General features: G+C 36.2%; 1 protein-coding gene across 1 annotated transcript in view; it reads right to left on the reverse strand.

Moving 5' to 3' along the window:
* The window catches only part of ZDHHC17 (zinc finger DHHC-type palmitoyltransferase 17), a 92,923-nt gene that overhangs the window by 30,849 nt on the left and 44,454 nt on the right, over positions 1–17,620 (reverse strand). The window contains exons 6-8 of the mRNA XM_021678557.2: positions 16,096–16,160; positions 15,285–15,447; positions 7,944–8,069 (exon numbers count right to left, since the gene is read on the reverse strand). Coding sequence (XP_021534232.1) covers positions 7,944–8,069; positions 15,285–15,447; positions 16,096–16,160 — 354 coding nt within the window. The remainder of the gene's footprint in view (positions 1–7,943; positions 8,070–15,284; positions 15,448–16,095; positions 16,161–17,620) is intronic.

Below are 17,620 nucleotides of genomic sequence, written 5' to 3' on the forward strand. Positions count from 1 at the left end.
TAGCCTCCCGCACTGGGGACGGGGCACAGATTTGCAGACCGGTAGTGGCAGGGAAAGGACTTTAGGGCAGTCCCCGGGACTGAAACCTGGAGCAGTGGGGCCACGCATGTAAACTGGGGGTGGCTGGTGGTTTTAGAAACACAAAGAGCAGAGACGTTCCCCCCCGAGCCCTGAACCGGAGGTAAGGACTGGGAGCCCTGCTGAGGGGTGCACAACCCAGGACGCTGCAGTTTATAGCAGCACAGACAGAAACTGAGATAGTGTGGCCTGGAGAGCTCACTGAAGAACAGACTGCGATCTCTCTGCTCTGAGGCAGAGGGTTGGAAAAGATCTCTTCTGCTCTGACTCTCGGAAGAGACACTTCGGAAAGCCGCCAGGGAAAGCCTCCAGAGAACAAAAGTCCCCCAAAACCGTTTTTCACTGAGCCCATCCCCCCACAGGGGGCAGGGCAACTCTAGCCAAACAGGGTTGCCTGAGTAACAGCATGGCAAGCCCCCTCCCCGCCCCCGAAAACAGGCTGGGAGAACAAGAGGCCAGCAACCCTAAGGTCCCTAGAAAACAGGTGCATCTTGCTTGGGTCGTGGTCAATAATTTGGATTCTATACATTCCGTCAACCACCCCTTAACAGAATGACTAGGAGGAGGAACCCCCAAAACAGGAAAAACTCAGAGACTGTGACTTCTGCCACAAATTTAAAAATGGATACAGATATAACCAAGATGTCGGAAATGGACTTCAGGGTAGCAGTTATGAAGACAATAGCTAAAATGGAGAAATCGATTAATGGCAACATAGTCTCTAAGGGCAGAAATGAAAGCTGAACTGGCAGAACTTAAAAATGCTATCAATGAGATCCAATCCAATCTAGATACTCTTAACAGCTAGGGTAAGCGAGGCAGAAATGAATTAATGATCTAGAAGACCAATTGATAGAAAAGAAGGAAAAAGAGGAGGCCAGGGAGAAACGACTCAAAATCCATGAAAACAGAACCAGAGAAATAAGTGACACCATGAAACGTTCCAATGTCAGAATTATTGGGATCCCTGAGCGGGTGGAGAGAGAGAGAGGGACTAGAAGATATATTTGAGCAAACTGTAGCTGAGAACTTCCCTAATCTGGGGAATGAAACAGACATTTGTGTCCTAGGGGCAGAGAGGACACCGCCCAAGATCAAGGAAAACAGGTCAACGCCCCAGCATGTAATAGTAAAACTCGCAAATCTTAGAACCAAGGAAACTACCTTAAGGGCAGTCAGGAGGAAGAGATTCCTTACGTACAGAGGGAGGATCATCAGAATAACGTCACACCTATCCACAGAGACTTGGCAAGCCAAAAGGGCTGGCAAGACATATTCAGGGTATTAAATGAGAAGAACATGCAGCCAAGGATACTTTATCTGGCAAGGCTGTCATTTAGAATGGATGGAGAGATGCAGAGCTTCCAAGACCAGCAGAAACTGAAAGAATATGTGACCACTAAGCCAACCCTGCAAGAAATGTTAAGAGGGGTTCTATATAAGGAGAAAGACCCCAGGAGTGATACAGAACAGAAATTTACAGAGACAATGTATAGAAACAAGGACTTCACAGGCAGCATGATGACAATAAATTCGTATCTTTCAATAATCACTCTCAATGTGAACGGCCTAAATGCTACCGTAAAACGGCAAAGGGTTGCAGACTGGATAAAAAGACAGGAACCATCCATATGCTGTCTACAAGAGATTCATTTTGAACCTAAAGATACAACCAGACTGAAAGTGAAGGGATGGAGATCCACCTTCCTTGCCAATGAACCTCAAAAGAAAGCTGGGGTAGCAATTCTTATATCAGACAAATTAGATTTTAAGCTAAAGACTGTAGTTAGAGACACAGAAGGACAGTATATCATTCTTTAAAAATAAAAAAAAGATTTTATTTATTTGACAGAGAGAGAGAGCAAGAGCAGGAACACAAGCAGGGGAAGTGGGAGAGGGAGAAGCAGGCCTCCCGCCGAGCAGGAAGCCGGATGCGGCACTTGATCCCAGGACCCTGAGATCATGACCTGAGCCAAAGGCAGACACTTAACGACTGAGCCACCTAGGTGCCCCAGACACTGTATCATTTTTAAAGAGTCTATCCAACAAGAAGATCTAACAATTGTAAATATCTAGGCCCCCGACATGGGAGCAGCCATCTACATAAGCCAACTGTTAACCAAAATAAAGAGTCATACTGATAATAATACGTTAATTGTAGGAGACCTCAATACTCCACTCTCAACAACAAACAGATCATCTAAGCAGAAAATCAACAAAAAAACAAGAGCTTTGAATGACACACTGGACCAGGTGGACCTCATAAATATATACAGAACATTCCAACCTAAAACAACAGAATACTAATTCTTCTTGAGTGCACATGGAACTTTCTCCAGAATAGACCACATACTGGGTCACAAATCAGGTCTCAACCGATACCAAATGACTGAGATTATTCCCTGCATATTCTCAAACCATAATGCTTTGAAACTGGAACTCAATCACAAGAAAAAATTTGGAAGAAATTCAAACACTTGGAAGCTAAAGACCATTCTGCTCAAGAATGTCTGGGTCAACCAGGACATCAAAGAAGAACTTAAACAATTCATGGAAACCAATGAGAATGAAAACACATCGGTCTAAAACCTATGGGATACTGCAAAGGCGGTCCTAAGGGGGAAATACATAGCCATCCAAGCCTCACTCAAAAAAATAGAAAAATCCTGAATTCACCAACTAACTTTATACTTTAAAGAACTAGAGAAAAAGCAACAAATGATGCCTAAGCAACACATTAGAAGAGAAATAATTAAGATTAGAGCAGAGATCAATGAATTAGAAACCAGAAACACAGTAGATCAATGATCAATGAAACTAGAAGCTGGTTCTTTGAAAGAATTAATAAGATCAATAAAACACTGGCCAGACTTATCCAAAAGAAAAGAGAAAGGACCCAAATTAATAAAATTATGAATGAAAGGGTAGTGATCACGACTAACACCAAGGAAATAGAAACAATTATTAGAAATTATTACCAACAACTATATTGCCAATATTAAGCAAGCTGGAAGAAATGGATGCCTTCTTGGAAACTTACAAACTACCAAGACTGAAACAGGAAGAAATTGACAACCTGAATAGGCCAGTAACCTGTAACGAGATTGAAGCAGTGATCAAAAACCTCCCAAAAAACAAGAGTCCAGGCCCTGATGGATTCCCTGGGGAATTCTACTAAACATTCAAGAAAGAAATAATACCTATTCTCCTGAAGCTGTTTCAAAAAAATAGAAACAGAAGGAAAGCTTCCAGACTCATTCTATGAGGCCAGCATTACCTTAATCCCCAAACCAGGCAATGACCCCATCAAAAAGAAAAATTTCAGACTGATATCCCTGATGAATATGGATTCCAAAATTCTCAACAAAATCCTAGCTAACAGGATCCAACAATACATTAAAAAGATAATCCACCACGACCAAGTGGGATTTATCCCCAGGATGCAAGGGTGGTTCAACATTCGCAAATCAATGTGATAGAACACATTAATAAGAGGGGAGAGAAGAACCATATGGTCCTCTCAACTGATGCAGAAAAAGCATTTGACAAAATACAGCATCCTTTCCTGATTAAAATTCTTCAGAGTATAGGGATAGAGGGAACATTCCTCAAGTTCATAAAATCCATCTATGAAAAACCCAAGCGAATATCATCCTCAATGGGGAAAAGATGAGAGCCTTTCCCTTAAGATCAGGAATACATCAAGGATGCCCACTCTCGTCACTATTGTTCAACATAGTACTGGAAGTCCTAGCAACAGCAATCAGACAACAAAAAGAAATAAAAGGCATTCAAATTGGCAAAGAAGAAGTCTAACTCTCTCTCTTCGCAGACGACATGATACTTTATGTAGAAAATCCAAAAGACCCCATCCCCAAATTACCAGAACTCATCCAGCAATTCAGTAATGTGGCAGGATACAAAATTAATGCACAGAAATCAGCTGCTTTCTTATAGACTAACAATAACTGTAGAAAGAGAAATTAGAGAAACGATTCCATTTACAATAGCACCATAAACCATAAGATACCTCAGAATAAACCTAACCAAAAAGGTAAAGGATTTATACTCTAGGAACTGCAGAACACTCCACGAAAGAAATTGAAGACACAAAAAGATGGAAAAACATTCCATGCTCATGGACCGGAAAAATAAACATTGTTAAAATGTCTGTGCGATCCAGGGCAATCTATACCTTCAACGCCATCCCAATCAAAATTCCAATGACATTTTTCAAAGTGCTGGAACGAACAATCCTAAAATTTGTATGGAATCAGAAAAGACCCCGAATCGCCAAGGAAATGTTGAAAAAGAAAAACAAAGCTGGGAGCATCACGCTGCCCGATTTCAAGCTATATTACAAAGCAGTGATCACCAAGACAGCATGGTACTGGCACAAAAACAGACATATAGACCAGTTGAACAGAATAGAGAGCTCAGATATGGACCCTCAACTGTGTGGTCAAATAATCTTCGACAAAGCAGGAAAAAATATGCAATGGAAAAAGGACAGTCTCTTGAATAAACGGTGCTGGGAAAATTGGACAGCCACGTGCGGAAGAATGAAACTCGACCATTCTCTAACACCACACACAAAGATAAACTCAAAATGGATGAAAGACCTCAATGTGAGACAGGAATCCATCAAAATCCTAGAGGAGAACATAGGCAGTAACCTCTTCAACATCAGGCACGGCAACTTCTTTGAAGATACATCTCCAAAGGCAAGCAAAAAAAAGCAAAAATGAACTTTTGGGACTTCATCAAGATAAAAAGCTTCTGCACAGCGAAGGAAACAGTCAACAAAACAAAGAGGCAACCCACAGAATGGGAGAAGATATTTGCAAATGACACTACAGACAAAGCACTGATTTCCAAGATCTATAAAGAACTTCTCAAACTCAATACCCAAAAAACAAATAATCAAGTCCAAAAATGGGCAGAAGACATGAACGGAAACTTCTCAAAAGAACACCTACAAATGGCTAACAGACACATGAAAAAACATTCATCATTATTAGCCATCAGGGAAATTCAAATCAAAACCACATTGAGATACCACCTTACACCAGTTAGAATGGCAAAAATTGACAAGTCAAGAAACAACAAATTTTGGAGAGGTTGTGGAGAAAGGGGAACCCTCTTACACTGTTGGTGGGAATGCAAGTTGGTACAGCCACTTTGGAAAAGTGTGGAGGTTCCTCAAAAAATTAAAAATAGAGCTACCCTATACCCAGAAATTGCACTACTGGGTATTTACCCCAAAGACACAGATGTAGTGAAAAGAAGGGCCACATGCACCCCAATGTTCACAGCAGCAATGTCCACAATAGCCAAACTCTAGAAAGAGCCAAGATGCCCTTCAACAGATCAATGAATAAAGAAGATGTGGTCCATATATACAATGGAATATTAGCCATCAGAAAGGATGAATACCCAACATTTGCATCAACATGGATGGAACTGGAGGATATTATGCTACGTGAAATAAGTCAAGTAGAGAAAGTCAATTATCATATGGTTTCACTTATTTGTGGAACATAAGGAATAGCATGGAGGACATTAGGAGAAGGAAGGGAAAAATGAAGGGGGGGAAATCGGAGGAGGAGATGAACCATGAGAAACTATGGACTCTGAGAAACAAACTGAGGGTTTTAGAGGGAAGGGGGTGGGGGGACGGGTTAGCCCAGTGATGGGCACCAAGGAGGGCACGTACCACATGGTGACTGACATAACATAATAAAATAAAATTTAAAAAAATAAAAATAAATAAAAATGTAATATATTTTAAAATACTAATGCAAAAAACACCAAAACAAAAAACAAAGGAATACTCGACTTCTGAACTGATCACAATAATATACACGTTAATAAAATTGTGCTAAACTCTTTAATGAAGTTCTCTTTTATTTTTTTATTATTTTTTAAAGATTTATCTTACTTTAGAGACAGAAAGAATGAGTAGGAGGGTCAGAGGGAGAAAGAATCCCAAGCAGACTCCACACTGAGTGCAGAGCCCCACACAGACTGCGATCATAACCCAAGCTGAAACCAAGAGTTGGATGCTCAACTGACTGCACCACCCAGGCACCCGTGAAGCTCTCTTTTTTAAAAGAAATTGTATCCAGCGGCGCCTGGGCGGCTCAGTTGGTTAAACGACTGCCTTCGGCTCAGGTCATAATCCTGGAGTCCCGGGATCGAGTCCCGCATCGGGCTCTCTGCTCAGCAAGGGGTCTGCTTCTCCCTCTGACCCTCTTCCCTCTCGTGCTCTCTGTCTCTCATTCTCTCTCTCTCAAATAAATAAATAAAATCTTTAAAAAATGAAAAATAAAAAATAAAAGAAATTGTATCCAAACACATAAACGTGACACATAGTTCATATTGCTATAATAAGTAACTATATATTATTAAACATCTAGAATTTACAAAGTCATTTTTATCTGACAATGTATTTTTAAAAAAATCCTTTAGAATATTTACACTAAACAAAATGAAAGTATAAATATTATGGGACTTTCCAAAGTAATACAAGACACTTTTGTTATAAGCTTAGTTACTATGAGACATCAGCCTTTGTTCACTGTGTTGAGAAAAACTGCTTTAAATCCTAGAGGACAGAGCAAAATTAATGAAAATAAAAAAATAAACCATTTTCTATGTTATATCTAATAGTAAAATGAAAGTTAACACAATGTGCAAAAACTGCTCATTATTCTCAACTATGGGTTTGAAAACAGGCAAGTTTTTTTTTAAGATTTTATTTATTTGACAGAAAGAAAGTGAGTGAGCACAAGAGGGGGTGGAGAGGAAGAGGAAGAAGCAGACTCCCTGCTGAGCAGAGAGCTCAACACAGGGCTCGATGCCAGGACCCTGGGATCATGACCTGAGCCAAAGGCAGATGCTTAGCTGACTGAGCCACCCAGGCGCCTCAAAAGGCAAGTTTATACACTATAAATCTAACTCTTCTCATGTCGAAGCAATGACCAGTGGTTTCAACGCACTAAGGGAGTCTGAACTATAAATGAGACATTTTCTCATGTTTCCCTTTGTCCAAATCTTGTCATTTTGTCCTGCTAACACATACATCATTAACTTTAAATAAAAAGTAGTACCACTAGAACAGCCTGAATAAAAAGGTACTGAAGGCTTAATGCCATTCGACTTGTGATTATTGACGAATTAGCCAAATACCTTGTCAATTATTTAAGTATTATAAAAGAAACTGCCAGATGATTTTTCCTTTTTAAAGGAAAGAAATTTTTAAGGAATATAGACCCTTCTTTGGGGGAAATATTCTTAGTTTTGAAATGATATTATTATAACTAGGCAACTGAACCATCAATTATACAGTTTAACCTTGAAGGTATACAAAAGATCTAAAACAGGCTTTCCATAGAGAAGTGAAGAATGTAAGTTTCTCTCACTCTAAAAAAAGTTCCAACATATCACAAAAGAATGGGAAGCTTGAATCAATTAAAGTTGCGAGCAGTTTAAAAAGATATGTATTAGGACTACAATTTTTCATAATTTATTACCATATTAATAAATGCACTTAAACAAGACGGGCTTATTATCTATTACTTAATAACAAAGGCCAGCTGAATCAATGAACTTAAATTTATGTTAGCTTATGGAGATTTAAACAATTTCACACATAACCATCCTTCCTAATTATCAAATTACCTAGTAGGCAGAGCCCTGAAAAACTCTGCTATCCAACTTCATTTTGTCCTGGGCAATAAGTATTTTAAAAATTACACTGGCCAATGGCAAAACTAAAAGCTAAAAATGCTCAGCTAAGAAAGTATGCCTATGAATTTTACTTAAAAAGATTATATACTGAAAATCCTCAATCATGAATTTACCTTATCAGCTTTCAGCTTTCTAAGGAAGGATGGATTGTCATATCCTTTTGCTTGTCTCGCCTCTTGCAAATGGTTGATCATCCACACGTTTTTTCTCTGCTTTGCCAAATCAAGTGCTGATTCGCCCTGATAAGCAGAAAAAATTCACATTAAAAATAAAAGAAAAAGTAAAATATTTTAGTTACTAACTTTTAAAGTACTCCCACAAAAATAAATTGAACAATTAGTTCATTAACATTGTTTGACACTGGGCAAAGTCAGATACTAAAAGAGTCTAAATCTTTACATATTATTATTATGCTTTCCCATTCAAGGTACAATCAGTAAATGTATTTACTCATCTTATTCTATAGATTCTATTTCTGGTTGCGTTTTGACTTATATTAAAGTAAATCAAAAAGTAGGTATTTTAGCACCTGCTGGATCAGAGGCTATCATTCAGTTTATCAGGTATTTCATATTCTTTAAGGGTTTTATTAGTAATACTTATTACTACAAAACATCCTACTATAATATCAAATTGCCAGAAACCTCTCAGTTTAATTTCAGTAATGACAAAGGTCTGAAGACAACAGGGAAGAAAAAGAAAAGTCAACTTCTATTTCTACTACTGTTGTACTGGCATTCTGATCTTCTTAAATTCATTCACCCATCCAGAAATTTCCAAAGAGAATGACAACAGTAACAAAAAATAGAGAAACTCAAGTTATGGACCTACAGCTCCCTTTAATCTCAAGAAGAATGCCAAGGAGTATAAGTGAACAGAACTAAAGTGTTTTAAAGAAAGAAAGAAGACATAAGTGCCCCCAATTCTAGATCCATGCTTCTTTTTGCCATTATTAATTTAAAATCTTATTCCTCATTAGTCAGACACCTACATTTCTATTTATTTAATATTCTCTGCTATTTATCTACTTCTTTAAATAGAAAAGCAAAATGAAAAATTCTGTGTGCCAAAATTTTAAGAATGTATGGATGAATATTCAAAATCAGTTAATAAAAAAGGAAAATATTGAAATTTTATTTTGAAAAACTGAATTAAAAAAATAAGCCTTTTGGAGTGCCTTACTTATGAGGGACGATTATTATCAAGTATAAAGTACACTTTATTTAAAAGAAAAACACTAAAAAACAAAAAGCAAACAACAAAATAAGCACGGCACTACCACCAATAGCAACAACTATAACACAACAATAACAACAAAAAGCCCAACCAATCCTTTAATAAAAGGTCAACAGTATTTAATAAGGAATGGGTTAATCTAGGTGAGTCTTCCACAAATAGGGATATTTACTGTAAAATCTCTCCCTACCTATTCAAAACTTCTACCACCTAAGTTGTAAGAACCAGCTAATTAATCCAAACTATAAAGATTACCTGAATAAAAGCAATCCCTTGGGTAACAATTCCCAGAGAATATCCTGCTGTTGCCTCGGTCCAGCTGAGCATCCCTTCCACTAGAGGGCCATGTGACACCTAAGGATTGCCTAGATAAAAAGATGGAGGGAGCTTTAAGAAATCTTCCAACTACTACTCCTCTAGTCTTCTGACTGCTTTTGTATAGTTCTTTTATTCAGCTGGTAAAATAAACAAGCAATTAATTTAAAGAATGACACTAAAGCCCGGGCTCTGAATTAAGTCTATATTTGATTACTCCATGTGTCAGCCAAAATAGCAAATGATAGTAACAAGAGCAATAACAACAAGAATCATGGAGTATTTACAGACTATGTAACTAGTAATAAAAGAAATTTTTCAAAGGTTTTGGTGAGATAAACATAATGGAAGGTGGAGGGTGGAAGATAACTTTTTGCATGAGATCGAATTTCATTATTAAAACTAAGGAAAATTCTTTCTCGGAGACCATCTAGGTCGGGTACTTAAGAGGTAAAGAAAACCATTTTTAGAAAAAAGTTTCTTACCTCATTTCAAGAAACCATGTAAGAGTCTTTTAATCTATTAACAAAGCTCAGTAATTATACAGCCTGCACAAACTAAATTATGTTGATAATTTTTAGAAAGAAAAAACTAGAAATGCTTGGGCAGCACTCAGAGATTAATTGTTCTCCCAAAATTCAATTCATCTAAATTTATCGTATAACCAAAACATGTGGAAGGGAGTACAATACTGTTTTTTAAAAATTCACAAATGAGAGCTACCATAAAAAGGGATTACTGCATAGGTCATTAAAAAAAAAAAAATTCTTAGTATCCCAAGTCACTTTTCCTTCGCTTACTGTTATCACTTCACAAGATTTGGATTTATTCCATGTAACTATTATCTGGGGCCATGGTTCTTAAATTCTTTTGAGTCATACTTGATGAAAGCCATTGACCTTCTCCCCAAAAAGTACTGATACAAGTAATTTCTCTGTAACAATTTATGGGCCCACCCCCTAACCAAAATTCACTGGTAGGTCCCAGATTAAGAATTTCTAATCTAAGGTATAGGGCCATTCCTGTTCCTTCTAAGGATCAAAATAATTAATTTGAGGTAATCTTATTTGGGGGAAAAAATCACTTATTTATATATTAAAAGAATTGAATTCCTTACTCAAATAACTAACATACAAGGGTAAATATCTAATATAAAGACAGATTTCTAAGAAACAAGTTTAATCTTACTTAGCAAATAGCTATTTTAGAAGAAAAAGGATCAACTAACAGTTGTATAACTATAACACAAAGTATAATTTTTCATATTCTTTGAAGAATGCAATTTTTACTCCTCTTACAGCCATATCCAGATTTGCAGACCACATCTTTTTTGTTATAATTCATGATTATCAACTAGACTCTCTTTCTTAACACTTAAAATGAAAAATGGAAAAATATACAGGCATAGATAAACTTTGTCAAATTCCTGGACAAAGAATCTAGGTTGTTTTTAATTAATGAATTTTTCCCTTTTGAAATTCACAGCAATTTAAATTTACTTAATTAGCCTGCCATTCCACATAGCTAAAAGGCACTACACCTCAAATTACATATGACTAAAATAGAACCAATTCCTATCACCCTCGCCCCAAGAAAGTCTTCCTTCAGTCTTCACAACCTCAACATATATCACAAGACATTTATTTATTCAGTCATCAAGACTTCCTTTCGCCCTCATATCTAATCTACTCTACACTATCATTTCCAAATCCATTCATTTCTCTCCATCTCTACTCCTACAATCGTAGGCTAAACTAACATCACCTGCCTGATTTATTACAATGGCCTAAGTGATCTTCAACCATCCCCTCCATTTTCTTAATTCTTCAATGCATTCTCCATCAGGAACCAAAGTAGTCTTTTAAAAATATTTAAAACACAAAGATTACAAAGCCAACCTACGCAAATCCTTCCAACTGCTTCTCATGACTGAGAACATAATTAAAATTCCTTATCATGGCCTTGCGTGATCTGGCACCTGGCTCTCTCAGTGACTTCACTCCTTTGCTCATTGCACTCAGTCCAGACTGTCATTTTCTGCACCTCTAACACGGCAAGCTTGCTCCTGGCCTTGGGACTTGCACTTGTAGGCTTCTCTATATGGAAAGTTTTTTCCCACATTATCTTTGTATAACTGATCCCTTCTTTATCAGACAAGTCTCAAAGCAAATGTCATCTCCTCAGAGGTATTCAGAAGTCGCTCACAGCCCTCATCACTGTACCACAGGTGCTTGTGTGCATGCACACGCGTGTTTTAATTAACTTAATGTCTATTTCCTTAATACAATGTAAATTCTGAGAGAATATGGACTTCATCTGTCTTGAACACCTTGACTCCCCAGCACTAATATTTGTTGAATGAATGAATGAATAAATGGTTTCCATTAGAAGGTGGTGACTAGACCGCAGCATATCAGGAATGCCAGATTCCATTAGAAAAAACAGCTGATACTTATTTCATCTTTTAACTTCCATAAAAAGTGCATTTAAAAAAAAAAATCTACTTTTCCACCAGTGTGGATAAAAAGATTATTTTTACTCTGAAAGTATATTCCCTGAGGAACTGAAGCAACTCCTTAGACTTTATTTCCTTTAAAAATAATGTCACTCCAAATAAGTCAGAGGAAGATAAATACCATATGATCTCACTTTTATGTGGAATCTAAAAAACAAAACAAAACAAAATAAAACCAAGCTCACTAATACAGAGAACAGAATAGTGGTTGCCAGAAGCAGGGGTCAGGGGTGGGTGAAATGAGTGAAGGGAGTTGAAACATACAAACTTTCTAGTTTTAAAATAAGTTAAGTTCTGGGGATGTAATGTACAGCATGGCGACTATAGTTAATACTACTCTATTGTATATCTGAAAGTTCCTAAGAGAGTAAACCCTGAGGGCTCCTGTCGTAAGGAAAAAGGACATTTTGTGACTATGTAATGGTGACAATGCTGACTGGACCTGCTGTGGCAGTCATCCCACAACATGTTCAAATCATTATGTTGTATACCTAGAACTAGCATAATGATGCATGCCAACTATACCTCAATTTAAAAAATAAAATAATGATGATGATGATGACGATGATGATGTCACTCCAGAAGCTACCAGAGAATTACATTTAAAATAACCTCCTTTGGGGGGTGCCTGGATGGCTCAGTCGGTTAAGTGTCCAACTCTTGGATTTTGGTTCAGGTCATGATCTCAGGCTCATGGGATCGAGCCCCGAGTGCAAAACCATGCTCAGTGAGGAGTCCACTTGAGATTCTCTCTCTCCCTCTTCCTCTGTGCCCCACCCCCCACACATGCTCACCCGTGCTCTCTCTCTCAAGAAAAAAAAAAAGTTCTACATGCACAATAATTATATGACATTGTAGCTCTGGCAGGTATTCACATGAACCGCACTAGTTAGGAAAGCTACATTCGAGGCGCACCTGGGTGGCTCAGTCAGTTAAGCGCCTGCCTTTGGCTCAGATCATGATCCCAGGGTCCTGGGATTGAGCCCCGCATCAGGCTCCCCACTCAGCAGGCGGTCTGCTTGTCCCTCTCCCTCTGCCCCTCCCCCTGCTCATGAGTGCTCTCTTTCTCAAATAAATAAGTAAATAAAAAGCTACATTGGAGCTTATCCTATCTTGGTACCAAATAATTCATGCACCTGAACCTACAAAATACTAAAAATATAAGGTTCAAACCATATAAATCATCTCAAATATCTCTCTTATCATTACATTTCTGTTGAAATTCATTATAGATTATTTCTTCTGCTAAGTCTAATAAAAGTTTATGCAATGGTTAATGTGAAGTTCACTATTTATTTGAAAAGACATTAAATTTACAAACTGCACTTCAAATACTTAAAGATCATGATCCAAGTGAAGATACGTAAATTCTATATGGATAGAAAAGATATTTTTAAATGGTCTAAAAATACATACTACTAGCTTCAAATTTCAGAACTGTATAGTCATGTTGTCACAATTTTTAGTATTCTTGTAATTTCAATATATTGCTGTGGCTCTTGGCAGAGTTTAGGGAGACTCAATCTTTGCCACAGTAAAACTGGTTCTACCTTTTCAATAATATTAATGCCAAATATTCTGAAATATCTTCCTGGGGCATGATCATTTTAGGAATGGTTGTCTGGTACCAAAGAGAAGAAAAATAATGCTCTAAAGCAATTCAGTTATAAAACAGAAGGTAAGCTCCCTAATTTTTTCTTATGGGGATCTTGGTTAGCCTTAGTCAAACTCATTCTTTCTTATCCTTTAGGCCTTGAGGTTGGCCTAATTTACTAATTACAGTGTTGTGAACTTTTCTGAGCTTCCTATTTAAAAACATTTGGAAAAGCAAAATTTTCTATCTATAATTTCGGAAGTGGCAGACAGGTATACTAGCAGAGTCATGAAAACTAGCTTAGAGGTAAAATTCATGACTACATAAATCTTCATTCAGTCTGTCAACAAATAGAGTGCCCATCATGTGTCAGGCACTATGGTATATTGACTTTCCTCTTCTCGTATTTACTGGTAGACATTAGGCCACTCTGATCACTTTGGGTGGAGACAAAAGGACTCGAAAATTTTTTTTTTAAAGATTTTATTTATTTATTTGGCAGAGAGCACAAGAGAACACAAGCAGGGGGAACAGCAGAGGGAGAGGAAGAAGCAGGCTCCCCACCAAGCAGGGAGCCTGATGCGGGGCTCGATCCCAGGACCCTGGGATCATGACCTAAGCCGAAGGCCAACGCTTAACCATCTGAGCCACCCAGCACCCCAGGACTCGAAATTTTAAAAAAGAAAGAAAAGATACGGATTTCTCAATTTCTTATGGTTTCCAACATGATATTTGATATTTACTTTTAACTAAATATTTTTAATTAAACTCATTTTTAAAAATTGCTTAAAATTTTAAGTACATTAGGCTCCATATAGCTAGTCTAAGCTGTATTATTTTAGGTAGCTCAAGCTCAAAGTAATCGAATACAGAAAGAACTATTCATTGGAACATAAATAGATGCCCTGATCCAGCAGGAGATAACCTACTTTTTGACTGCCATTTCGGATTATAATGTGGCTCAAATCTCTTCCAAATTTAATTAGCACATATCCCTTAGAAATTTAAGAAACATGACTCAGAAAATACTATGGTTTATAGTCAAAATTAAAGAACATTTGTCAAAGGGCACGAAGTTATTTATGAATTCACATTACTGAAAGATGATATTTAAAAGTTGAAAGTCATTTCATTGAAAGAGTTCCTGAAAGACGTGGTGGATCCTGAAGCTTTAAAAATGAGAATGCTTAACTAAAATTTAAAACCACCAATAGAATTTTCTTTCAAGTACTCATAAAATGTCTACAAATTTCTAAATGGTTCACAGTGTAAATGTTAATTGTGTTTTGTTCTTAGATAATTTTGTATACTTTTCCTGGATTAGTCCAACATCTGAGGGAGGTGGGGACTTTCCTATAAACATCATAAAGCTGTCTATCATATTTAAAGGTCTTGACCTTTAAAATAAAACAATAACCAGTCAAAGAATTACTAAAAGTTATTATGCATAATGTAGTTTAACTACAAACTTGTGATTTTCTGTACTGACCTTCTTAAAGAAACCAGAAAACTATTCTATTCAGCTATAAAGATAGGGATTATATAATTTAATTTTCAAAAGTCAGTAAGAATTCACTAATGAAAAGGCCATCAAAATCTGAAAATTACTTCAATACTGAAAGACAAAAGTAAATAAATCATTCTTTCCAAAGAAATTCTCACATGGAAGCAAAGGGTTGAGCTTAAATAAGAGGTTTCTTCCATTTTTGACAGTCTGTGAAAAAAACCTAGTTTTTACTGAAGAATTAAGATCTTAACGTTTCACATAGCATAATCAATACAGGATATTTTTACCTTGATGTTCTGGGCATCAACATTAGCCCCAGCTTCCAGAAGAAGACTAATGACTGTGGTATTCCCTGCTAGTACTGCCCAATGCAGAGCAGTGTTTTTGTGATACTTGTCACCAAGGTTAACTGAAACATTGAATGTTAAAAGCAATCTAGTTGGATCCACACTGAAAAGGAAAAAAAAAAAAAACAACAACAACAACCCTAATTTCAATTATAGAAATCATTACAGACACTAAACTGATTGTGGTTGCATTTGCATTCCATCTTGGAACACTTCTAATCTAACCTATACTCAACCTTATAATCAGTATTGAGAGAACATTCTAATATGAAGTATTAAGTATGTGCAACACCATATAAAGTATGGCCCCTCAAAAGAGGGCATACTTGGTCCTGACATTTTCTAATTTTGATTAGGGAGTAAGGTCATTAATATCTATATAATTAAACAATTAAATTTTTAAGTTTAAATCTGGATTATTCCAAAAATGTTTTCAGGTGACTTACTAATTAATATATTAAACCTGCCAGTATACAAATAACATGAAAAAAATAGTTCTTAAAAATATGGTAACATCTTTCATTCTTAAAAACTGCTAAAAGAGGAATAGATTAAGAATACCACAGTTACCAAGGTCAAGGTAAGCAAAGAGACTCAAATATTCAAAAAGGTAATTTATTATATACTATGTACTCATAATAAGAATTTTAAATATTAACAAACAGAACATTCACTGCTTTTTCTCATCATTTATTTTACATTTTAATATGCTGAAAATGATCTGAATAAATATTTTATAATGATTACATACCTATGTGTTCTATAAGCTGCCCACATTAAAGGTGTCATTCCATTCTGATCCATCATATCTACATCCTGATAGAATAAAAAGAAAAAAGTCAGACAGTAAAAATTTCTAAGTTCCTACCAAATTTACTCAGAAAAATCTAATTTACATATCACAAGAGAAGCCAATATAACACTCCTCAATCAAGGCTGATTTATGAAAAATTTTTTTAACTTTTTAAAATAAAACTATTGTCACTAAATATTTTAATTAATGGGCACGTATTTAATTGACTATACATTAAATATGTATTTAATTAACATATATTTATAGATTTCCTTTTTCAGATGCCTTAATCACCCTTTCAATGTTTTGCATTTAAAGACCTTGACCTACTCTTCATCTTTCATCCACTGAGGATAAGTTAAATGATTTAAGTCTGTGAAAAACTGATTTATACTAATTCATGGTAAGAGGGAATAATGAAACCCTGTTTATTTCTAGGCATTTCAAAACAAAGAATAAAAAGACGTATCTTTTCAATAAACTCAAAAAAGTCTGTTTGCTTTTTATTGTTATGCACATACATTTTTAGAGACAAATAATTCTGTAAAATTTGTGGTGACAAAGCAATTCTCTGCCTTACTCCCCACTATTTTCACCTCTTTTAGTCCTCCACATCTTAAAATAAGATGCTTGAATTACTACTTTCTGATTTTTCAGTTTTAGGCATTATCTTCTGAGACTCTTCAGAATGCAAAATGAGAATTTCTCTTTTTACTCTTCCTGAGCCATCACAAATAATGCACCTCTCTATTCTTCCAAGAGATCTATTGTATTTTTGGTTCTATAAATGTTTGATATTTATATTATTATAAATGTATATGAATACTATTCCCAGCAAAATAGTGTAGTAAACCATGATTATTTTTCTTCTCCTACCCAACTTTTTGCTTTCCTATGACACTTCCCCTGCTTTCCTTAGTTTTTTAACACATTACAATTAAAACTACCATCTACTCAACCAAAACTCTTCCCTAGTTATCTAAATCTCCTTTCAAGACATGCTGATGCATCAGGGATTCTATCAGTTTCACTTCCCTAAAATTATCTCTCCTAACTCCAATCTGGACTAATTATCCTATATGCCTGAGACATCTATCTCATTAACTAGGAGTTCTTTGACGATTGAACTTATATTAAATTCATCTTTGTATTCCCAGTGCCCAGCAGAGTAAATGATCAAAAACCATTTGCTAAGTGAAAAGACATGTTTATCTACCTACTCGTTTGGGAAAGGCATAGGCTTTAGAATAAGACAGACATGGTTTTGAATTCTTAGCTGCGCCACTTAACAGCTATAAGACTGGCAAAATTACTTTAATTCTCTATGCTTCGACTTCCTCATCTAAAAAGGCAAATATAAATAATGGCTTCATAAGATCCCTGTGATGATCAAATGGAATAATGTGTGTAAAGCACCTAGTCCACAGCCTAGAACATAATAGACATTCAATAGATAATAAGTTTCCTCTTCTTCCCTTCCCTA

The sequence above is a fragment of the Neomonachus schauinslandi genome, chromosome 5 (assembly GCF_002201575.2).
Source record: "Neomonachus schauinslandi chromosome 5, ASM220157v2, whole genome shotgun sequence".
In the NCBI taxonomy this organism is placed as follows: domain Eukaryota; kingdom Metazoa; phylum Chordata; class Mammalia; order Carnivora; family Phocidae; genus Neomonachus; species Neomonachus schauinslandi.